The sequence below is a fragment of the Sorex araneus genome, chromosome X, assembly GCF_027595985.1.
Source record: "Sorex araneus isolate mSorAra2 chromosome X, mSorAra2.pri, whole genome shotgun sequence".
In the NCBI taxonomy this organism is placed as follows: domain Eukaryota; kingdom Metazoa; phylum Chordata; class Mammalia; order Eulipotyphla; family Soricidae; genus Sorex; species Sorex araneus.
Window position 1 is genome coordinate 235,231,503 of NC_073313.1, and position 25,481 is coordinate 235,256,983.

The 25,481-nt window shown below is 42.5% G+C and overlaps 1 protein-coding gene across 1 annotated transcript in view; it reads left to right on the top strand.

Moving 5' to 3' along the window:
• Nucleotides 1–1,640: 1,640 nt before the first annotated feature.
• The window catches only part of BMPR2 (bone morphogenetic protein receptor type 2), a 175,130-nt gene continuing 151,289 nt past the window's right edge, over nt 1,641–25,481 (top strand). Inside the window, exon 1 of the mRNA XM_055120119.1 lies at nt 1,641–2,129. Within this exon, the coding sequence (XP_054976094.1) occupies nt 2,054–2,129 (76 nt within the window). The 5' untranslated portion in view covers nt 1,641–2,053. The remainder of the gene's footprint in view (nt 2,130–25,481) is intronic.

Genomic DNA, 25,481 nt, shown 5'->3' on the forward strand with positions numbered 1-25,481 from the left:
ACCCACCCTCGAAGTGGGACCGCGGGCAGAGCCGGCCACACACGGCGGCGGAGGGGACAGACTGTTGTTTGCTTTCGGGCTCCGTGTCCTTTCTCCAAAGCCCCAGCGTTCGGGCCAGCCAAGCAAGGCGTCAGGCCTGGGTGCCGGAGGAAAGATCCAAGCCGATAAGAGCCGAACACGATCTAGTCAGGGGGCGGGGGGTCGGTGCCATTCCCGGCTTTTGTTTGAGTGCGGGTGGGAAGCCCCAGGAGGCCGAGGTTTCCGGTTCTGGGAAAGGCGGGTCCGTCTGGGTTCTAGAGGTGACGGAGAGGCAGGCCTGGGCCCCTCGGAACCACGGGGAGCCGTCCTGTGCCGCGAGGTTTTCCATCACGGGTCCGGGAGGGCACCGTGACGCCTCGCTCAGGGAGCTCCGAGGAGGTGGCCCAAGGCCGGACAAAAGACGTTGCCATCCTCTCTCGTGTCTACGCACGCGAACACACGCCGAGACTGCACGGGGAGGGGTGTGTGTGTGTGTGTGTGCGTGTGTGAGAGACAGAGACAGACACAGGAGGGCCCTCGCCGCCAGTCGCGGGTGGTCAGCTCCACCCAGCACCTCGCGGCTCTCGGAGGAGACGCGCCGCGAGGGCCGCCGCGTCCCCCACAGCAGCCGGCGCGGGAGGGGCGGGGCCGGGCGGGGCCGCGAGCGCGCAGGCGTAGTGCGGGCTGGGTCGCGCCGCCGCCGCCGCCGTCGCCGCCGCCGCCGCCGCCCGCGCTGCACCACAGGCCCGAGACAGACGGGGCCGGGAAGAGCCGGAGACTGAGGAGGAGGCGGAGGCGGCGGCGGAGGCGGGGCGACTCCGGTGACCGGGAGCGCCGCAGACTGGCAGCTGCGGCGACTCCCCCCTTTGTGTCTGGTCTGTTCGGAGCCACGGGAAGTGCTTCCCGGAGGGGCGCAGAGGGTCTCGTCGCCTCGCCGCCCACACCCCCCTCCCCGCCACCTACATCCGCCCTCCCGCCGCCCCCCGCCCTCGGCTCGCGACGCCCGAGCTCCGCCCGGAGACCCGAGCTGCGGGAGAACGAGGCGGCGGTGGTGGCGGCGGCGGCGGCGGCTGCTTCTTACTTGGTGGAGGGGGTTGTGATTCGTTCGCCGGAGCCATTGCCTGGAGAATACGAGACTTTCACGGTGGAATTTACCTCCGGCCAGATCGAGCGGCAGCGATAGGAAAAAAGAGGGGGAGCGCGAGAGAAAGGAGCGCACCCGGGAGGGCTGCAAGGGGCAACCTCCCGGCACCTCCCCTGCGCCCGCAGTCTCGGGAAGCTCGGGGCCCGGCCGGCCGACCCTCCCCTCCCCCGCTCCCCGCCGCACCTCAGCCCTCGGGCCCGGCGCCGCCGACCCCACGCAGGATTGTTCGGCGAAGGCGTGAAGGCGGTGCAGTCGCCCATGGGGGCAGGCACCTTTTGCGATCCCGTCGAGGAGGAGGATTTGTGCTTGCAATCGGAGTGAAAGAAAGAAGCACCGAAGTGAAACTTTAAAAGAAAAAGGAATCCTGCCCGCCCCGAGCCCCCCGGCGATGCCACTCGGGCCGCCGGGCGCCGCCGCCGCCGCCGCCGCCGCCTCCTCCCCCCGCCGGGCTTCGCCCTGCCCGGCAGTCGGGAACTTGTTCTGATCGTCGCCCGCCCCTCAGATCCCCGCTCTCCAGTCCTCGGCATCCCGGCTATGTTTTCTCCCAGACCTGGCTATTTTTTTGATATCGTGAAACTACGAGGGAAATAACTGTGGGGCTTTCCGCAGGTCTTCCGGCCGCTTCCCACGGACATGCCTTCAACTGGGGGGGCCGAGGCACCCCGTCCTAGGCGAAGGAACCTGCCTGGCCGCGAGGGCGAGAAGTGAAGGGAATTTGGGTAGCGGCATGAAAGCTCTGCAGCCAGGTCTCCGCATCTGCCATTTGTCCTTTCAAACTGCACTGTAATCGGGCCCGAGCGGACGAGCCCGCCGGCCTCCCTTCTCCGCCCGGTGTTTACTTTCCGGCGTTCGGTTCTCGGCTTCGCTGCTGCTGCTCGGCTCGGCGCGGGGATGACTCCGTCGCGCCCGCGGCCCCGGGGGGTGCCCCCGCTCGTGTGCGCCGTCCTGCTGCTCGGCGTTGCGGCCGGTGAGTAGCCTCGGCGGCGCGGCTGGGCCACTGCCCCTGTGGGTGGCGAGGGAGGGAGCCCCGCAGAGGCCGCGGCCTGCCTGGCTGCCCGAGCCCCCCGCCAGACCACTGGCCAGGGGCCCCGGGACGGCGGGGACTTGAGCGCCTGGACCTGAGATCCTGCAGGGGAAAGCACCTTTCCTGTTTCTGTCTTGTTTCACGTCTTCACAACCCTGTTCCCCGTCCCCAGCCCCCTCCACGGGGCGGGGTGGGGGGGGCGCGCAAAAGACATGTTGGGTGTGGTATCTTGACATTTTTAGCTGTGAGGTAATGCAGGGATTAAAAATAATATTTTAATCACCAGCAGAGTGTCTATTATGAGATCTTTGGGAAGAGAGGCAGTGGTCTTTAATATGAAGAAGCGGGCTTGGCTTGCAGCATAAAGAACCTAAGCAGTAGAACGCGCACTTGACTCATTTTTAGATTTAAATCAGTCTTTTGGGAAACCATGTTACTGACATCCTTCAAAAGTGTTGGCGAATGAATGAAATACAGATTGAGCCAGAATCGTGAGATTCTCAGTACATTGTATCATGTTAATCGCTGTTCCCCCCTCCCCCACCAAAGTATTTTTAGTAATTATGTTTCCATCCTTTGAATCTGGACTCTGTGCCTTTGGGGTTTGGTTGGATGTAGGAAGATTTTTGATAACTTTACATCTACTCACCTGGCGTCTCTCGGCTTTCCTGTCATGAGACAACTTTGACCTGACATCAGCCTTTCAGATTTGAGTTCTTGAAGTTCTCGGACATTTTACTCAGGCTTGTAGAGAAATGATAATTGTCTCTTTTACGAGGTATTTTCACTTTAGCTGTCATATAGCCCTGAAATAACCTGTTTCATTTGCAAGTACTTTGTAAGCAGGTGTGTGTGTGTGTGTGTGTGTGTGTGTGTGTGTGTGTGTGTGAGAGAGAGAGAGAGAGAGAGAGAGAGAGAGAGAGAGAGCGAGAGCGAGAGAGAAGAGATTGATTTGCTTTTAGAATTTTTTTAGAGCGATTACTACTTTTAATTTTTAAATTTGGTTTATGATGGCTAAATAGATTATGCATTTAAAAATCAATAAAGGACAACATGACAGCTTTCCAGTTGCGTTATTTTTATAAGTGCATAATTTTCACATTCAATGAATTTCTCATTGCTGTGTTAGTCACAGAGGTTGCTTGCTCATTTCCATTTTAAAAGTCTGCACTGGGAAAAAACGGAATGATTCGCAGTTTCCTTTTGTGCTTTTAAGATTGCTGATTTATGTCTGTTGTTTTTATGATAAATCTAGATGGTTGTGTTAAAATTTTGAACTTCTGAACTGCATGTATTTTGAAACTGGTTATTTTAGTATTAGTCATCATAATTCCTTTTATGGTGAAAATGAATGATTTTTCTCTAAATTTCTTTATGTTGTATTAGCTATTTAAATTCTCTAGCTGTAAGCCATGTGGTTCCTGTAAAATGTGAAGACTGAAAGGCCTTAAGCTTGAGCAGTCATTCTTTGAGCCAACAAATCCCAAAGCACTTTTCAGTGTCTTTGTGATTCTTCACCTTTTTAGAATATTGATTCTTAATTGTCTTATAGTGATAGGTATATCATTTTGTGAACAAAACTGATGAAGAGAAAAACATTGCTTGGAAAAGTAATCTTAATTTTTATTTCTTAAATAAAGCATTGAAATAATGTCTCAAAAGGAATGGATTAAAGAATGATTCTTATGAATAACTTTAGTTTCTTTCTCTTTAATTTTACATAGCTCTAGATGCAAAAATTTATGAAGCTGAATTTTAGAGTTATAACAATTCTAGATTTTTTTATGTGCTAGCAGCTATTTTATTTTACATTATTTTCCTCATTTGCTCATTATCATTTGCTCCTCATGATAAATCTATAGTTTAGGTATAATTATTTCTATTTACAGAGCGCAAATGAAAAATAGAGAATATGTCTTTATTTCTTACTTATTTTTAGTTTTTGGACCATACCTAGTGCTTTGCTTGTGTGATATTGGGGAGGGGCTGGGGGGACCATGTTGTGCTAGGACCTAACCCTAGCCTCCTACATGCAGAGCATGCACTTAGATCCTTGAACTATCTTTCTGGTCCCAGTTGAGAAATTAACCTAGCATGCAGTAAATTGTGGAGGCAGAATTACAACCTGCATCTTTATGTATGGCATAGAAAACTTTTCACTGTAATTGAGAACATGAGATAGAATAGTAACTTCACTGGATCAGTAATTGAAAAGAAGCAAGGATGTCTGACAGGATTTTGATATAACACTAGTTATGCAAGTTCAGGCTCTGAATATTAAAGTTGGATTGGTTAATGTAGTTTTACTAAGCGCCAGGTGACTAGAGAGGACCTGTGTGATAGATGCATTGGTGTGACTAGATAAGTACCAATAAGTGCAGTGAACAGGAAAAAACTATAAAATAACGGTATTTTAAATTACATCCCTCTTTTGTTTTTTTCTGTTTTTGCCCATGGCAGGGTTCAAACCAAGGTCTCTTGTTTGAAGGGCACACTTTACCACTGGGCCACATCTCCAGACCTGTCACAGCCCTCTTTGGATCATGGATAAATCTTACATTTCTTTTGAATCCTTCTTATTTTATTTATTTATTTATTTTTTGGTCACACTTGGCTGTGTTCAGAGCTTATTCTTGATTCTGTGCTCAGGGATCATTCCTGGTGCTACTCAGTGGACTATATAGGATGTTGGGGATCAAACCTGAGTCAGCAATGTGCAAAGCAAGCACCTTACCAACTGTACTATCTCTTCATACTCTGAATTTATTAATTCTAAGGAATCTAGTTTTTTTTGGGGGGAGGGTTTCACAGCTGGTGGTGCTCAGGGCTTGGATCACGTGTAGTGTGGGTGGGGTACTATATGCTATGCTGGGGATTGAACCCAAGTCAGCTATGTATAAGGCAAGCACTCTACCCACTGTCTTATCTCTTCATCCCCTAAGGAATCTAATTCTTGAATTCCTTAATTCTAAGAACAGTTGGTATGCAAATAAATTATCATTTATAAAAAATGTGATATGCTTGTTTGGCTTATAGATGGATTGATTCTTAATCTTAATAAAAGAACACAGTATAATGTGACACTTCTTTAAGTATCTGCTTCTGTGAAAAATGTTTTTTTTTTTTTGTCACACCCTGAGATGCTCAGGGGTTACTCCTGGCTTTGCACTCAGGAATTACTCCTAGTGGTGCTTGGGGGACCATATGGGATGCTGGGAATCAACCCAGGTCAGATATGTGCAGGGCAAACGCCCTACCCACTGTGCTATCACTTCAGCCCCCCGAAAAATGTTTTTTTTTGAAAAAATTTGCCAAGTATTATTTAGGTTGTAATTGTTACAGATAACATGTCTAACCCTATATCCCACACAACCCTATGTGCACCCCCCACCCCAGGTAAGCTCGACTATTCTTTCCTTTCAGTCACATTTCTTTCCCTTCTCCTTGTCCTTGTCATCCTTGGTAGCCTGTGAGTTCTACAAACCATGGCATTTCCTACAGCATAGTTGTGGGGAGCCACACCTGGAGGATTCTCTAGGACAGTGGTTTTCAACCAGTGGGGTGCAGATCTGCAGAGATTTTCCTGCCTGTCCTCTTTGAATTTTCTGTTTTCTTTCTTTTTTGACCATGCCAGGGAATTTTTTTTTTGACCATGCTTTACCACTGAGTCACATCCCTAATTAAAATATTTACTTCTAACACTATATTCAGAGAGTGTGTAGTGGAATGAATACATTAGGGCAGGGCTATTTGATTTGATGAATCTGTGTCAGTGTCATATATTTAAATTGTTTCTCCTATTTCACTGAACTGAAAATAGATACTTACGTAGGTATAAAATGGTTGAAGGGGGCCGGAGTCATAGTACAGTGGGTAGGGTGTTTGCCTTGCATGTGACCAACCCAGGTTCAATCCCTTACATCCCATATGGTTCCCCAAGCACCGCCCAAAGTAATTCCTGAGTGCAGAGCCAGGAGTAACCCCTGAGCACCGCTGGGTGTGATCCAAAAAGCAAAAAAAAAAAAAAAAAAAAAAAAAAGAAAGAAAGAAAGGTTGAAAACCATTGTTCTAGGAATCTGTGCAACAGGTAATCGTCATTCTCTTTAGCTTCAGATGTTCATGACTTGAAATGACATCAATGTCAGCTGACTCTTCCTTCATTTGAAGTGATTTTCTTGGGTGGATTTCAACTTTACATGTATTGTTTGAGTTACACACACATCTTCTAAAGAAAGATTCACCTTTTTCATATTCTTGAGCAGTCAGTGAATATTATTAAGGAACTGGAAAATCAGTAGTTCTTTATTTTGCTTTTTGGGTCACATCTGATGGTGCTCAGGGTTTACTCCTGGCTTTGTGCTCAGGAATCACTCCTGGTGGATTTGGGAAACACACAGGGGTGCTGGATATTGAATCAGGTGGGTTGCATGCAAATCAAGAGCCCTCCCTGCTGTACTATCGCTCTGACACTAGTAGTCCTTAATGTTTTCAAAATGTGGGCACTGCAGTAAGATTATGTGGATATAAAATTAAAAAAAATAATTTTTATGTAATTAAAGAATTGTGATTTACAGAGTTATTGATAGTTCAGTTTTAGTCATATAATATTTCAACACTGATCCCACCACTAGTGTCACTTTTCCTCCACCAGTGTTCTCACATTCTGTCCCTATCTCCACCCACCCTAACCCCTGCTTGTCACCTTTACAGGCACATTATGAAGTTCCACTGGCTGTAGCTTAGATCTCATGGTTTCAGTGTTGCTGAGTTTGTGATTTGGGCATATAGCCATAACATTCTCCTATATCACCATATAACTGAAGCCCTGACCTCTGTTTGCTCATTACTTTTCTTTCTCATCTTCTTCCTCCCTCTGATTGATTTCTTTCCTCCTTGTCTTTTTTCTCTCTAAACTCTGGGGTCGGGGTGATCTAGGCATTTCTCCTTTACTATAATACATTTCATCATCCAGTTATTTTATATACCACAAATAAGTGAGATCATCCTTCGTTTAAGATTGATTTTTTAAAATAAAATATGTATTTCTTATCCTATAAGCTAGATGAATGGATCTCTTTGGGACTTATTCATTAGGCTCCAATAAAGCTAGAATTCCTTTACAGTTGAGAAATTTGGGCACATTTTAAGCTCAGTTTTAAACAAGAGTAACATCACTAATGATTAGTTTTGATGCTATTATTGTTGTTGTTATTTATTTGGGGGGTAATTATACCCAGCTGTACTGAAGACCTGTTGGTCTTATCCTTATCTTATAAGGTGTTCTTATCCACTGTACTATTTCTCTGGCCATTGCTACTATTATTGATACAATGTGAGACAGTGGCACTTTATATCTGTGATTTCTTCCCCCAAAACCACAACCGTTCTCTAACAGGATAAAAACATAGAATCTTAAAATGGAGGGACAGGTCACAAAAGTTTACAAAATTCTTTACAAATATTTATCAAAACTCCCTAGATTAGGAATCTGAGAGCTAGTACAGAGATTATGGTGCTTCCTTGGCAGGAGGATGACCCCAGTTTGGTCTTTGGCACTACATGATCCCCTGAGCACCAAGTGCTGCTGAATGTGGTCTAACCCAAATCCCCACCCCTGCTCCAAAATTAGGTTTTTAGACAAGGAAACTTTGAGAAGCTGTGAACTGTCATAGTCCAGAAGAGCCTAAAGAGACTTGATAATGGGCCAGAGATATAACTCAGTGGTAGAGCATTTATTTACCTGTGTTTGATCCCTGGCACACCCAAAAAACAAGCAAACCAAGAGGTATGATGACTAAATGTATCCTAGATGGGGTCCTGGAACAGGAAAAGAACAATAGTAATGGTCATGTTGCTTTTTAAGTTATGATAGGTGTAACAGATATACAGTTGTAGTGTACAAGATGTTAATGAGAGGGGCTGGAGCGATAGCACAGCGGGTAGGGCGTTTGCCTTGCACGCGGCCGACCCGGGTTCTAATCCCAGCATCCCATATGGTCTCCTGAGCACCGCCAGGGGTAATTCCTGAGTGAAGAGCCAGGAGTAACCCCTGTGCATCGCCGGGTGTGACCCAAAACCAAAACAAAACAAAACAAAACAAAAAAAGATGTTAATGAGAGGGGAACAGGGTGAGGGCTATATAAGAAACCCTGAAATCTTTGCATATCTTTTTCCATCTACACTTGTTTCTGTCATAATCTGATGTTGCACAGAGTTAATTGCAATGCTTGTACCCTTTGTTTGCAGCTTTCTCTGGGGTCACCACTTTGTTGTTGCTGAGTGATCCTAAATAGGAAGATTGCTAGGATTCTAACTGGGTTTATGGGGATTGTGCCAGGGATTGAAGTTGAGGACTCACTGGCCTCCTGATGCAAAACAACTGCTGAGCTATGCCTATTATATAAAATAGGTTCTATCCCTGTTTTACCCCCTATTCCTACTCCCCATCCCCACCCAACCCTTACCTGTTGCTGCTTAGGGCTTACTTTTGGCTTTGCACTTAGGGATCACAGAGGTGCTCAGGTGACCTTATAGGGTGCCAGGGATTGAACCTGGTTAGCCATATACAACACTCTCTGTACTATCTCTTTGCAGCACCCCATCCCATTTATCTTTTAAGATGCTAAATTTCCTGTAAAATCTAAGTATAAAAGAATACACATCTTTCTTTTGTCTCAGGCATTTTGAATAATAATAAAAGAAGGATGGTTTAGAGTAATGTGTGAAGGGATTAAATTACATTACAAATTAAATTACACATGTGAAGTGATAAAAATATTACAGTTCCAACCTCCAGTTCTTTTTGGGTGATTAGGGGAGCTCTTCCAAGCAAACCTAGGTATTTGACCGGCACTGCATGGGCTCAGCAATTCTGGGGCCTACTAAGGCCGCCAGGGACTTTATACAGTGTCAGCAATTGAACCTGGGGATTCCTCATTCCACTAGTATTCCAGCCTTTTGTGCTATCTCTCAGATCCTTCAGTTATTTTGTTTAATTTAAATAGGGGAAATAGTTGACATTTCATTTATTCATTCATTCACTAGTTTGGGGCTACTCCTAGCTCTGTGCTCAGAAGTTACTCCTGGCAGTACTCAGAGGATCATATGTCTTGTCTGGGATTGAACAGTGTCAGACACAAGCAAGGTGAATCTTAACCTCCAAATTATCTATCTCCATTGCTGACTTAAAAAAATTACTTTTTGGGGGCCGGAGCGATAGCACAGCGGGTAGGGCGTTTGCCTTGCACGCGTCCGACCCGGGTTCGATCCCCGGCATCCCATATGGTCCCCCAAGCACCGCCAGGAGTGGTTCCTGAGTGCAAAGCCAGGAGTAACCCCTGAGCATTGCAGGGTGTGACCAAAAGAAAAAAAATTACTTTTTGATGTGGTTATGCAATGTAGGTTCTCACATATGCTATGTAGGTTCTATTCCACAGAGCCACATTCCTGACTCTTTATTTATTTTTAAATTTTATTTATTTATTTATTTATTTATTTTGCTTTTTGGGTCACACCCGGCGATGCACAGGGGTCACTCCTGGCTCTGCACTCAGGAATTACCCCTGGCGCTGCTCAGGGGACCATATGGGATGCTGGGAATCGAACCTGGGTCAGCCACGTGCAAGGCAAACACCCTACCCACTGTGCTATCGCTCCAGCCAGCCCCATTCCCGACTCTTTAAATTGATTATTGATTTTTAATTTTTTAAAACTTTTGGGGCCATGCCCAGTGGTACTTAGTACCTACTCCCTGTGCACTGCTGGGGGACCATTTGGTGATAGAGTTTAGAACTCCTTTGTACGAAGCATGCACTTCAGTTCTTTGAGCCATCTCTCCATCCCTGCAGTCTTTACTTTTTATAGATAAGAATAGTTTAAGAACAACAATATATAATGTTATCAACACAACAGGCCAATCTTTTGGGAGTTTTAATTTTTAAATTTGTTTTTATTGAAAAGTATCCCTGTATCACTGTCATCCTGTTGTTCATTGATTTGCTCGAGCAGGCCCCAGTAACATCCCCATCTGTCCTAGCCCTGAGATTTTAGCAGCCTTTCTTTACTCATCCTTCCCAAAGAGCATTGGAAGCTCTTTCAGGGCCAGGGGAATGACACCCATCATTTTTACTGTTTTTGGCATATCAAATATGCCATGGGGAGCTTGCCAGGTTCTGCCGTGCGGGCAGGATACTCTCGGTAACTTGCCGGATTCTCCAAGAGGGAGAACTAGGCTATGAGAGGTCGCGACCATGCGCATCAGGAAGCTTTTTATAGTCTCTGGATCTTGGCCATTGATGGGATTACACGGCACTGGGGGCAGTTTGTGGGTGTGACTGCCTGCTACTGGAAAATGGGAGATCTGGGTGGAGGAGGCCCATCCCGATCCGAGAAGGCTTGGAGATCTCAGCCCCGGGTTCTGCACACCTGGGTTCCTCTGTCGGTTCCTTCATGTGTGAGGCTCATCAGAGCATGTGGAGAGTGGCCCTGAGCATGGTTGTGGCAGGGTTCCGGAGGTCTTCTGGAGGTCTTTGGCTGCTGGGGGTCTGCTGGGAGGGGAGGGAAACTCAACCCGCCCCCCTCCGAGGGGCCCCGGTGAAGACATCCAGGTGCGGGGGTAGGAGTAAAGAGAAAAACAATTATCTCTTAATTTTAATACCATATTTTGTTTGGGTTTATTTACTTATTTTTGGGAGGTGGGTTCTCCAGCAGCACTTAGGAGCTTATATACTTACTACTTGTGGCCAGGTGGTACCAGCTGGTATTTGCCCAGGTGGTACCAGGCCTGGTGGTAGGTGCTGAGGCCTAGCAATGCTGGGGGCCACTGGAATCATATTTGGTGTTGCTTAGTGTATCAGACTTGGGCCCACAAACATGAAAGGCATGTGTTTGATTTCTCTGAGAAATCTCCCCCATCTCTATTACTATTTTTTAAAAGTATATATTATGTATTTTTTGTTTGTCTTGTTTAGTTTTGATTTTTGGGTCACACCTGGCTGTCCTAGGGCTTATCCCTGACTGCATAAGGGTTCACTCTTAGTGGACTTGGAGAAAAACACAGGGTGCAGAGATCAAACCCAGGTTGGCCTCATGCAAGGCAAGCACCATACCCATTTACTATTGCTCTGGCCCCTAAAATATATTTTTTGTATGGTTATGATTATATATTATCTTTTAATTATATTTTAAACTTTCAAGCATGGAGTATGTCATAAACAGGAGCTGTGTAGTATTCTATTGAATGTTTATGTTAAAGTACTTAGGTTTTTTCTGTGTGGTGTTTATTGCAGTTTTCTTTTCTTAATAAATGGTGCCCAACAAGCTACTGAGAGTATCCCATCCTCACCGGCAGTGCCTGGCAAGCTACCCGTGGTGTATTCAATATGCCAAAAACAGTATCAATAGGTCTCATTCCCCTGACCCTGAAAGAGCCTCCAATCGTTGGGAAAGACGAGTAAGAGAGGTTGCTAAAATCTCAGGACTGGGAGGAATAGAGATGTTACTGGTGCCTGCTCGAGTAAATCGATGGGATGACAGTGATGATGATGACAGTGATGAATAAATGGTGCCATGTTGATTAAACATGCCCTCAGATAATGCAGTTTCTTATTTGCATTGAGAAAAAAATCGACATCACTGTGTGGTGTTTCCATATTTCTTTCCGTGGCTTTACATGGTACTCTGGTTTTCTTCCACATTGTAAAGATATACATGTTTGTGAATTGCTTTACGTTATCTTATCCTGATGAGCAAGTGAGTGAGTCAGTGAATTAATGGCCCTTTTGATGAAAGGGAATCCTATTCAAAATTAGTTCCTGCCTAGGCCCTACTGTAGTTGAAATAGGCTCTAGCCACCCAAATACCTGAAGTAGAATATTAGGGTTAAGTGAGGGAAAACATTCGTATAACATTTAATGTTAATATTAAACATTAATGTATAATATTGTTTGATATTAGAAATATTTGGGTTTTAGAAGGTTAGTGATTTTTTTTTTAACCAGATATGTGTTGTAGGAATTGAACACTTGTTTATAAAGCCTGTGGTAAATTGATTTGCTTAAATCATTTTGCTTAAAGTTGCAGTTTCCAGGAACCTGTGGAGGACTGTGCTGTGTAGCATATCAGACCCAGGCCTCTTGAATGTGAAGCATGTACTATAGCCCTATAAACCATCTTCCTGTCCATCTAGTTTTGGACAAACACTTATTAAGTTTTGGTTTATTTCTGGATAATCACCTTTTTTTGGGAGGGGGTTTGGTTGGTTTTAGGCCACACTTGGTGGTGCTTAGGGCTTATTCTTGATGTTATACTTGGGAGTCATACCTGGTGATGCTTAGGGAACCATACATGGTGGCAGGGAGCAGATCCAGGTCTGCTGCATGCAAAGCAAGCACCTTACCTGCTGTTCTGTCTCTCTGGTCGTCAGGATGCTCATTTAGATTTATCAGCAGTACAACCCAATTTGATCATTTTCCTCTTTAACACTTTTCCCCATTTCCCCCCTCCACTTCATTTGACTTTTAAAATATTTTCTCGTTGGTTTTCCTTCTATCTTTGTATATATCCTTTGATAGTTCTTCTTTATGTCCCTCACTTAATGGTATGTCTGTGTTCTCAGTACTCATTCCTTGGACCTTTTCAGTCTATTCTCAATTCCTTAGTGATCTCATTCAGAAATAAATCTTTAAAAATATCAAGAGACTCACAAGTTTTAAATTTATTCCTATCCTAAATCCCTTTCCTTGAAAATTAGTTTCATATAGCTAACTGTATAATCAGCACCTGCATTTGTACATCAGATAGTCACAACAAAGTTAACATGTCCAAAATTGAACTGCGATTCTTCTGCAGGACTCTTCTGTAGTCTTTCTTAGTGCTGCAAATGGAAATTCTGACCAGTTATCAGGTCAAAAAATTGAAGATATCTTTTTCATTTTCTATTTCTTTCTTTTTTATTCACACATACAATCTGAGAGCTAAAACTCTTGTTTCTACCTTTAAAATACATCTTAGAGGGCTGTAGAGATATCTTGATGGACTTGATATTTTAATTGCATACTGCATACCCAGGATCAATTCCCAGCATGACATCATCCTTTGAACACTGCTAGGAGCAACCCTATAGCACTAAGCTGGGAGTAGCCCCTGAATAACCCACATTTTTTTTAAAAAAAAGGAAAGAATAAAGAAAAAAAATTACATTAGAATCTTTTTAATTCCTGCCATTTCTTAGTGCTACCATGTTAATCAAAAGGCTATGATCTTCCTGTTTGTTGGTTTTGGTTTTTTTTTGTTACACCTGGCAGTGCTTGGGACTACTTCTAGCTCAGTTCTTTTGGGGAACCTTATAATACTAGGTATTGAACCAGGACCTCCCATCCGCAAAGCATGTACTCAGCCTTTTTAGCTATCCTTGACCCATATTTAGTTTTTCAGTAACTTTTTTTCTGTTAATACCTCTGCTGTATGTCTTTATTCTGTATGTATGTATGTTTGTATTCATGTATGAATGTGCTTGAGATCAAACCCAGGGCCTCACCATTTAGCAATAGATTCCTGATCTCAGTATCATGCTGTACTTCATTACAGTTTCTTTTTCTTTTCTTCCTTTCTCTGGGAATTGAACCCAGGCCTTCATACAGGCAAAACATGTGTTCTGTCATTGAGCTACATCACTGGCTCAGTTACTTTTCAATATAGTAGCCTTTTCAAATGCAGGACACTGTCACTTTTCTGCTTAAAATTCTCTAGTTTGGGCTAGGGACATAGCTCAAAGATCTAGTCTGAGGCCAGAGTGAGTGATAGTTAAGTGGTTACGCTTCTTGCCTTTCACATGGCCAACCCAGTTCAATACCAGCACCATATATGATCCCCTGAGCCCTACCAGTAGTGATCCCTGAGTGCAGAACCAGGAATAAGCCCTGAACACTGCTGAGTATTGGCCAAAAACAAAACAAAAGGTTAGTGTGCATGCCTGGAGGCACCATCATGGTCCCCTAAGCACTATGGGGTGTGTAACCATAAATAAAAAATGAAATAGAATTCTCCATAAAATAGAATAAAAAAATAGAGGGACAGAGCAATAGTACAGTGGGTAGGGTGTTTGCCTTGTATGCAACCGACCTGGGTTTGTTCAGTGGCATCCCATATGGTTTCCTGAGCCCTGCCAGGAGTAATTCTGGAGTGCAGAGCCAGGAGTAACAACCTCTGAGCATTGCTGGGTATGACTCAAAAAACCAAAACAAAAAATAGAATGATATGCCTTCAGTAAAAATTCTAGTCATTGATGATATTTTACACAGTTTGAATCCTAGTACTTATGACTTTATCTACTAATCTTTGCATTACTTACCTTTTGTTAATGATTTTAGCTTTACCAAGAAATAAAAATTAAGAAAATAAAACTTTTTTTGAATAGGTTCTAGAGTGGTACCAGGGATTGAGCCCATGTTGATCACATGCAAGGCAAGCATCTACTCACCATATCATCTCTCCACGTCCTAAAACTATTCCTTTTTGTTGTTTCTTGTTTTTAGATTTTTTTTTTTTTTTGCTTTTTGGGTCACACCTGGCGATGCACAGGGGTTACTCCTGGCTCTGCACTCAGGAACTACTCCTGGCAGTGCTCAGGGGACCATATGGGATGCTGGGGATCGAACCCGGGTTGGCTGCGTTCAAGGCAAACGCCCTACCCACTGTGCTATTGCTCCAGCCCCTGTTTTTAGATCTTGTTTTCATCATTGTTTGGGGGTTTCTCCAAGACCAGTCAATTCTTGAGGGTTGCTTCTTGTGATACTTGGTGTCCTGTACAGTGCTGGGTATCAAACTTGAGGTTTGAACAACAAAAAGCAGAACAGTAGGGGCTGGATAGATAGTACTATGGGTAGGGCATATGCCCTGCAGATAGATCCCTGGCATCCCTTATGATTCCTTGAGCCCACATGGAGTGATCCTTGAGTGTAGAGCCAGGGATTAAGCCCTGAGGACTACCAGGTGTGGCCCAAAAACAAAACAAAAAACCAAACTTGAGGTTTCTTCATGCAGAGCATATACTTTAGAAGCCCTTTGATCTGTCTGCCTGCCCTTGGCCTTTTAATCATTCAGAAAAAATTGCCTACAATCAACTAAGTTTCAATTATAGTCTTTTATTTTACTAAAAAATGACAACAGATGTTTTAGGTTTTGGTTCTGTGTGTAGTAGTCAAATGTTGATGAATAATAAATTTTTCATTGAAGATTCCAAGCTTCAGTTTTGGAAGGGAGCTCCAGTTAGATCAGGAAAGTGATGATGACATATTTAGTTGAGGATAAGTTCTTAATGTTTCCATCTGTTGCTAGTGATTAGAACTCTAGGGGCCAGTCTAATGTGAAGGGTAACTATATTTAGTTACTACTACACAAAGGGCCATATTGTGGCGACAACAAAAGCAAGATTAAAGAGTCAGTGATATCAAGAGATGATTTACTAGTGCAACTTATTGAGAAAAAATTTTACACGAGAGATAACTTTCCTGAGATACATAGTTTTTCTTTTGGCAATACCATGTGTTAGTTTGATGACATGCTATCAAGAATGCTAATCTCTAAATTCAGATTAGCCTTTAACAATCTTTTTCACTTTTCTAGAGCTTTTATAGGAGTTACTCCTTTGTTTATTTTGTTACAAGTAATTCAGTTTTACTAACTCATGATGCCCCTTTTTAGGAGCAAAACAAGTAGACTTGGATTTGCAACGAATCATTTTAAGTTGTATATAAGCAGCCAATTGGTTTTATATTTCACATTACCCTCATATTATAAATAGATTAAGTTCTAGTTATTTGTCACTAAAAGAAATTATGTTAAAGTGTGGTATATGGACGTGTATCAATTGGATTGGGTAAGTATTTCATAGCAGTTGTGGTTATTTCTTGCTCACAATTTATGTTCGCATTAAAGACTCGTAGGAGTTCTTTGCTCATCATTTAGGGATCCAGGTCGATGAAATACTACTATCTTGAAAGTTGCAGAAACTTGTGTCAAGGACTTAAACTGCCTCAGTATATATACTTAGTTAGTGTATAAGAACAAATGTGAGTTAGAAGCTATTCTCTGCAGTTTTTTGTATTCGAAAATACATAGCATGAACTGGAATGTATTAGTTCATCTTAGAATACTCTTCTAGTGGGGGCCGGAGCGATAGCACAGCGGGTAGGGCGTTTGCCTTGCACGCGGCCGACCCGGGTTCAATCCCCGGCATCCCATATGGTCCCCCAAGCACTGCCAGGAGTAATTCCTGAGTGCAAAACCAGGAGTAACCCCTGAGCATCGCTGGGTGTGACCCAAAAAGCAAAAAAAAAAAAAAAAAAAAAAAAAGCTCAACAAAACAATAAAATGATAAGAGGAAATAAACAGATATTTAAAAAAAAAAGAATACTCTTCTAGTGGCTACATTTTACTGGATGTAGGAAAGGGACAGAGTTGGGGGTAAAAGAACAGAGTTTGGAGGAGAGAAAAAGTAATGTATTTAATTTTTTACTACATTGTTTATCACTCTCTACCCACATGGGCTCAACTTAGTTTGGTCTCATTGACACTGATGTAGGTGCCAAAGAAACACAGTCATTTGTGTTTGGTAGTTTAGGTGTGTGAATTATGGCACTTTAAAATGATATCCTTGATATTGGAAACTTGGGGGATATTATTTATAGCAATAAATTATATTTGAAAAGAGAACTCAGCCCAGTTAAGTAAATGACCATATCAGAAGGAAACTAATAGGCAGCCAGGAGTATAGACATAACTATAAGCTGAATTTATCATACTGTTACTGAAGTGGACTGGTTCATGAAGTCTTTTCAGCTCATCTTACTTGTTTAGAATACTAATTATAGAATTTGTTGTTTAGAAGATGGCATCTAGTTAGTAAGGTGTTTGGGGATGGATTCCTGTGAGATTCAACTAGTCATGTCCTCAGCAATTATCTTGAGAACTGTGTTGGAGAAGCAGTGAATTTTGGCAGCTAATATTTCATTTTTGTTCAAAGGACCTTCTGTATAAAATTTACCAAAATATGTTATATTATTTATTTTTAAAAATATGCCATATTATTAAAATGATACTTACACAGAGGCCTCTGAAAATAACAAAATACTATAACTGCTGTTTAATAACAGTATCATTCCTCTTTTTGAATGATTATTCAGTCAGGTGCAGTGTAGAGTGTTTTAACATAGATTTTCTCTACTCAAAAAAGAATTGGAAGTTAGGAATTTTTTATTTAGAATTTGGGGACAGATGACCAGAGATTAAGTGTTTTTGTTTAAAATAGTATTTACATCTAGAGGTAATTAGTTACTATAGCATGTCCTGGCAGTGGGGAAAGGTATGAGAGACCCAGGGTTCCACATGCAAATCTCCTTAGAACTATCTCCCTAAATCTCTACCTAAGAACTTTTGGTTTATAACCACATTTAGCAGGTAATAATAATTAGAGAAATTGACTGTGGGCCAGAGAGATAGCACAAGGGTTTAGGTACTCGCCTTGAATACAGCCAACTCCTGTTTGATTCCTGGCTTCTCATATTCCTGGCTTCTCCCCTGGGCATTGACAGGAATGATCTCTGAGTACAGAGCCATAAATAAGCCCAGAATGCTGCTGGTGTGTCCAAAACCCTTCCCACCTCCCCCCACTCAAAAAAAAAAAAGTGTTTTTATGGTTTCAATGTCTTACAGAAACTTTTACAGAGAAAAGTGTTGATGAACCTAAATAAAATCTCTTTTGCAGTTTTTTGGGGAGAATTTTTCATTCAACTCTTTTCTAATAACATGTGAAAAATACTGATGATTTTTATAAAAGGGTCGGTGGCCCAGGAGGTGGCTCAAGGAATTGGAACACATGCTGTGCATACAGGAACCTCGGCTGGATTAGCCTCAAACTGGCATCATATGGTCCCCAGGGCACTGCAGGGAGTCTTGAACGCCACTGGGTGTGGCCCTCCCCACCTCTACCCCTCCTAGAAGGCTGCATGTGAAGCAAATTATATGCTGTAATGCATTTAAATGTTGCCAAGTACATTTAATGAAGGAGGTGTGGAGACCATTTAACCATCCTGGGAGGTAACAGCCTAAGTGCCTTTCTACAGGGTAGCAGTTAAAGTAAGTTTAAAGCAGAAGTTCCCAAACTTCTTTGGACTAGTGCTCCCATTTCAGAAAAACAACAACAAAAATAACTTAGCAACTCCCCTCCTCCTCCCTCAAATCTGCCTTCTTTAATTGAACTTATAGAAAGCACCCACTCATACCATTGTGCTTGAGTCTGTTTCATTGCCTTCCTGCCCTCCACCCCCCAGTCTGGGTGGTATCATGGTTTTTTTTTGGAAATAGTGGTTTAAGGACATGTTTAGGGAGAAGGCATGTTTGTGGACTGGAGAGATAGTATAGGAGTAAGGTGCTTGCTTGCCTTGTATGCAGTATACCAAGGTGGATTCCAGACCACATATGGTTTCCTGGGAAGAGCCAGGAATGATCCCTGAACAGAGAGACACAGGAGTAAGTCCTAGTATATCTAGGTATGCCACCAAAACAAAACCAAAACAAAAGACTACTTTGTCAAAGTACTGAAATAAACTAACATAAAATACGTACCTGTTGACTTTTTAGTATAATTGTGTTTTTTCTATGTCTTCTGTCATTTGAATATTGCTTAGTTGTGTTGTAAGGAGATGATGTGCAAAATATGTAAGAGAGTTTATATTCTATAATCTAGGTCTTTATTTTCTTTTTGGGTCAAAACCTGATGATGCTCAGGGGTTTTGAGCTCTGATGCTCTGGCTCTGCACTCAGGAATGACTCCTGGCAGTGTTTGAGAGATCATATAGGATGTCAGGGATTGAACTCAGATCAGCCATGTGCAAGGCAAATGCTCTACCCTCCATACCATTGCTCCAGTCCCTAGTTTTTACATGTTGTAGTTAAGAGAATATCATGGTATCTTACAGACATAAAAGCATTTGAATCCCCACCTTCAATGCATTTACATGCTTGTTGAGATCATAAACAAGTAGTAAATACATGAATTCAAAGATAATTAGAGATTGTGATAAATGCCTTAGAGCTACATCAGTATAATCAGGGAAGACCACTTTAGCTAAGGGGGTCAATGAAGTTTTTATTATGAGATGAATCTGAAGAATTAAAATGAGCCAGAATAATTAAAGGAATATCATTTCAGGTAGAGGAGCATAGAGTACAAAAGCTAGAAGGTAGGAAAGAGCTTGATACTGATTTTTTGCAGCATTAGAAACCAGATGTGTATGGATAGGGTTCATTGTGTTAGGGAAAGAGATAAAGAAAAGAGGCAGGCAAGAGCCAAATAGTGTAGGGTCTGAAGATAATGAAAAGAAGATGAAGAGCTGGATTTTTTTCCTGAGGAAATGAGGAATACTGTTGAAAGATTTTTGAAACAGTGGTTTCATTTTCAAAGATAAATTTGGCTTGTAGTTGGAAAAGGTTTATAGATCTGTAGGAAAACCAGTGAGACCGGTAAGGCGAATTGTGGTCGAGATGACCAGGATGGTGGCAGGTTGGATTTTCTCTTCAATTTCTTACTATGAAGTAATATCTTAGTATCATTATATATCTACTGCTGTGATACACACTGCTTTGATTTTTTTTTAAAAGGACAATAAGTTTATTTGGGAAATAAAGGGAGGGAGTGAGGAGGGCAGGAGAGAATGAGAGGATGAGAGAGAGCAAGTGAGAGATAGAGAAAGAACGAGAGAGAGAGAGAGCGAGAGAGCACGCACAACAGTACTTCTCTAGAGTGGAAATAGCAAAGCTGTTTTATAAATGGCAAGAACTTTATTTAGAATGTATAGTTGAATTATGAAATAAATAATTTTTCTCAAACAATTATTTTAGGTATCTGTTAAAATGTTTTTTTTTTTTTGGGGGGGGGAGGGGGCTGGCCCACACCCTGCAGTTCACAGGGGCTGCACCTTGCTTTGTGCTCAGAGGTTACTATGGCGGTGCTTGGGGATTGTCTGTGGTGCTGGGGATCCAATAGATTTGCCACATGCAGCTTCTTACCTCTGTACTAATAATCCTCTGGCCCTTGCATGTGGCTTGGATTGGCCACATGCAAGCTTCTTACCCCTGTACTAATAATCTTCTGGCCCTGTGTGTATTTACATACTTAAAACATAATAACTAGATAACATGGTTACAGTAGTATTAATGTTTGTGATTTTTACGTACAAAATATTACTTTACCACACCTCTACCCAAATGCCCAGGCCTTCCACCACTATTCCTATGTCACTTCTAGTCAGCCTCTTCTTTTATGTTAAGATTTTCAGTATGTACTGCCTGTGTGTATTAGTGTTATTACTATTTGTTTTTAAATTTACTGGAAAAATGGAAAATGTTTTGCCTTATTAAATAAATTCAAACAAAAGAGTAAAGTTGATCTGCTTGGCTTCTCCTTATGATGCAGAGAATACAGACTACAAGAATAATTCCTAGTCATATGGCTCTTTGTAGATGAGAACTTTCCAGTTTATCCTGTTCTTAAAAGGCTTGTTATTGCAGTGTTTGAAGGCTTGGGTCATGTCTCATTTAAAACATATGTAATCATTTTTTTTTCCCGGGAAGGCACATGTTCAGTGTGAGGATTTTTGTTGTTAGTTTTCTTTGCCCCTGTATCATAAGGAAGTACTCATTCAGATAGTTCTTCATTCATGCAATATACAAATTATTCTCATCTTTAATTACTTTCAATAAGGCTGGTAGTTTTTTACTTGGGTAGTAGAATAAACATGGCATAACTCAGTCTCCACTGTCTCCTCAAAAATATTTTAATGAGAGTCTAAATTATGAGTAATAGCTGGTCCGTGAAACCCTCTTATAGTAAAGTGAAAGAAAGTTGCATATAATAGGGGAATAGTTCGGTGCAGTAGTTAAGGTGGAATTCATTTTTTCTTTGCTTTGAATATTACTTCTTTTAATTGAAGTAATGTATTATTTTAGAACTTATATTAATTAAAAGATTTTCTGGTTAATTGCCAAAAGTCTCAACACAGCTAACTGGTACTCTGCTTTTCTAATCTGATACCCTCACCAGGGTATCATGTTTATGAGATATGGCAGCCTTCTATTATTTAAAATCTGTGGAGTATAAATGTAAATAAAGGTTTTTCCATCAGTTTTTCTTTCTTTCTTTTTTTAAAAAATAGCATCTATACCCAGAAGTGGGGTAGATAGTGTGAGTCTTTTGTGTGGTGTTTCGGCCTATGGGCCACCAGGGCCACATCTGGTAGTGCTCTTTGGTGATATCAGGAATCGAACCTGGGGCTTCGGATATAACAGGCATATACCCCACCCCTTTGAGCCTTATAAGCCTTGATCCCCATCAGTTGTTTTTATTTTTAGCCTCTAAGAAGAAAATTCTTTTAGCCTGCCACAAATCAATGTAGCCTGTGACAAACCAATTAAAATTACTTATGTTTTGTTTTGGGGCCACACCTGGCTTCGCTTGGCTGCTACTCCCAGCTCTGTGCTCAGTCCCCCAAGCAGCACTGCAGATCAAACCAGGGTTGGCTGTGTGCAATTCAAGCTCCTTTAATGCCTATGCTATATCTCTGGGCCCTAAAATTACCTTTATGTAAGTGAAAAAAAATGTATTTAAAATTATCCAGAACAACTCAGTTTAGAAGATCCTAGTTTTGTTAGCAATCCAAAGAATTATACTCAGGAGCCAATCAAACATATGCCTTCTTCCCTATCTCAGGAGTGATCAGAGGGTTGACTTTGACAACATCAATGATATAAAGCTTTCTTATAGCCTGTTTCAGATGGTTCTGGTTGATCTTGACATGCACAGTGAACATGAGTCTGTTTTTGTCTTTTGTCTTCTTCATGACTGATTTGGTGGTAAAGGGGAACTTGAATGTGTCATAGTGGTCAAGCTTGTTTCTGTTGGGATGCTTTTCTGAGAATATTTTGGCTGATATGGAATTTGTAGAGATCTAGACTAATAGAAAGTGGGTGATGTGGGCATGCTGGGGAAAAAGACAGCTCAGATAGAGAAGGGACCACCAAGTAAAGGGTGTTTAGAGGGCCTGCTCGAGATGGGAGATACGTGCCAAAAGTAGACTATAGACCGAACATGATGGCCACTCAATACTTGCATTGCAGAGCACAAAACCCTAAAGGAGAGAGAGAGAGTAAAAGGAAATGTGCCTGTCACAGAGGCAGAGGGGGGAGGGCAGGGAACGGGGAGGGATACTGGGAACATTGGTGGTAGAGAATGGGCACTGATGGAAGGATGGGCTCTCGATCCATTGTATGACTGAAACATAAGCACGAAAATTTGTACGTCTGTAACTGTACCCCACGGTGATTTATTAAAAATAAAAAAATATATATATATAAAAGAAAGTGGGTGATGTGGGAACCTTTTTTCTCCCAGTCACATGAATGTTTTTCAGCATTTGATCTTCCAAGTATTTGCCTTGGTTTTGAATTTGGGAAGCCTTCTTTTAAATAAAATCTTGTGAAAAGACTTCTAATTTTTACATTTTTCTTTTTCTTTTCCTTTTTCTTTGTGGTGCTGTGACTGTGACCTAGGTCTCATGCATGCAAGTGAACTGATGGGTCACATCCCCAAACATTTTTTTGGGGGGGGTTTGGGGGGGATGTTATAGCAAAGGTTTTGCAAGAGGCGGACAGCTACTCCAGACGTTGTGCGTTGTTCCTGGTGGTGCTAGGCGACTGTGTAGTGCTACAGATGGAACCCAGGCCTTCTACATGAGAAGGGCTCTCTCTGGCCCCCAACTTTTATTTTCTCTACAGGATATGTTCCTATTTGTCTAAAATTTACTTGAATTTACAAATAATCATTTGTGATTTTATGCTAAAGAGGGGCAAAATTGGCATTTCTCAGATCTTCAGTTTTAAAAACTAGGGTTATTAAAGATACTGAAAAAGAAAAATGAAATTATGCCCAGACAATTGAAGATTACCTTTTAAGAACCAACTTCTATTCATATTTGGCATATTTATTTTTATTCATTTAACTTTTTAAAATTGAATGAGACAGTGTACATGTCCCACCAACAATGTCCCCATTTCTCTCCCATCATCCCCCCCTCAGTCCCCCACCAACCTGCCTCTGTGGCAGGCACTTTTCTTTTTTCTCTCTCACCTTTTGTGCATTATGGTTTGCAATACAGATTTGCAATACAGGTTTGCAATGCAAATTTGCAATACAGGTTTGCAGTAAAGCTCCCGGAAGCACACGGCCACCAGATCTTTTATAGTCTAGCCCACTGATATACCTAAAGCAGCACACATGTGTTTGGTTTTAACATATTTGCTTGTATTCTCTTATATACATTCTGTATCCCTCTCGGAGAGCCCAGCAAGCTACTGAGAGTATCCTGCCCACATGGCAGAGCCTGGCAAGCTCCCCGTGGCATATTTGATATGCCAAATACAGTAAAAATAATGGGTCTCATTCCCCTGACCCTGAAAGAGTCTCCAATACTATGCTAGAGGGGGGCAAAGCATGAGTAAAGAGAGGCTGCTAAAATCTCAGGGTTGGGAAGAATGGAGACGTTACTGGTGCCTGCTTGAGCAAATTGATGAACAACTGGATGACAGTGATGACAGTGATACAGTGAATACAGATACTAAGAGGTAATTGTATTTGTTCAGGGCGTTCAGTATTTTTATTGGGAAGGTAAGGCTTTGAGTAGCTTTTTTAACTGTGTGGAAGCTTTGGGTGTGCATGTGACTGCTACGGCTTCTGGAAGGACAGGGAAGTGATGGAAAGTGGCCCATCCTGACCTCAAGAAAACCTTGAGATTTCAGTCACAAAACCTGCACACCCAGATTTTTAAGAGATTATGCTTCCGTGAGGTTCATCCTGAGATGGTGGAGTTGGCTGGGGCTTGGCAGCGATTTTGGATTATGGAAGCAAGTGGTTGCTGGGGGCTCTGCCTGGGTGGGCACCAGGCTGTCCTGACCCCCTCTGATTTACCCTGGTCAGTTCAGCCATGAGTGGGTCTGAGATAAACTGCGGCTTTTGATCTCTTTCAAGATTTATTCATGGGTCTCTGAAGCAAGGCTGGTAAATGATCTTGTATAGCTGAGCTAGAGGTGGTTTGTGGAAGTGGCTTCTACATACATAACTTTCGGCTACTTAGTTTCTCGGGAACCTTGGTCCTGAGTTGTTGGGGTCCAACCAGAGGCACAGTGGCAATTTTGGGGTATCAGAAAGCCTGAAGGCACCATCAGGTTGCTAATGCACTCACCCTGCAAGTGCAGGTTGACCTGCTGATGACTCGTCACCCCCATGCTTATTTATTTTTAAACTTTAAATTTTTTGTTTTTGTTTTTTGCTTTGGGACCATACGTGACAGTGTTTAGGGCTTACTCCTGACTCAGCAGTCAGGGGTCACTCCTGGTGGTTCTTAAGGGGTGACCATAAGGGGTTCTAGGGATTGAGGCTGAGTTGATTGTGTGTAAGGCAAATGCCCTACCCATGGCACCATGGCTTGGTCCTCAGTATTTTGTGGTGGTGGTGGTGGTGGTGGTGGTGGTCATGGTGGTGTCGGTGTGTGTTGGGCATAGGGTGAAGGTTGAGACAAATCCAACAGGCTTGAGGGCTATTACTGGCTCTGTGAGGGTACATATGGGGCTAGAGACAGCCAAATGTATATCTTTATTTTTTATTTTTATTTTTTTGGGGGAACACACCTGGTGATGTTCAGGGGTTATTCTTGGTTCTGCCCTCAGAAATTACTTCTGTTGGTACTCAGAGATGCCAGGGATCTAACCTGGGCTGGCTATGTGGAAGGCAAATTTCCCACTTGCTGTACTGTTGCTCTGACCTGTGGGTCAGCCATGTGTAAGGAAGGTTTTGTATCTCTGACCATATATATCTGTACATCTACATATCTATCTATATGTATATTTTACTTATTAAGGTATATGTTAAATGCATAAATCAAATCCATGGCAAGATGATCCTTGTTTTGGGGGTCTCAAAAGCAGTGCTTAGGGAGCTCTAGAACCTCCTGATGTGCTATGTGAGTCAGATAGTTCAGGGCTCAGACTTGGCATTCAGTGCTCAGACTTAGTACTGGGGACCACACCAGAGGTGTTTTGGGGATTGTCCAGAGGTGTTGGAGATTGAACTTTGGGGCTTGTGCATGTCAAGCATATACTCTAGCCTTATGAACTAGCAGCAACCTCTGGCATGACAAGTTTTCACAGAGTAATTTCCACAGAGTAAAAATGCACATAGAACAAGTA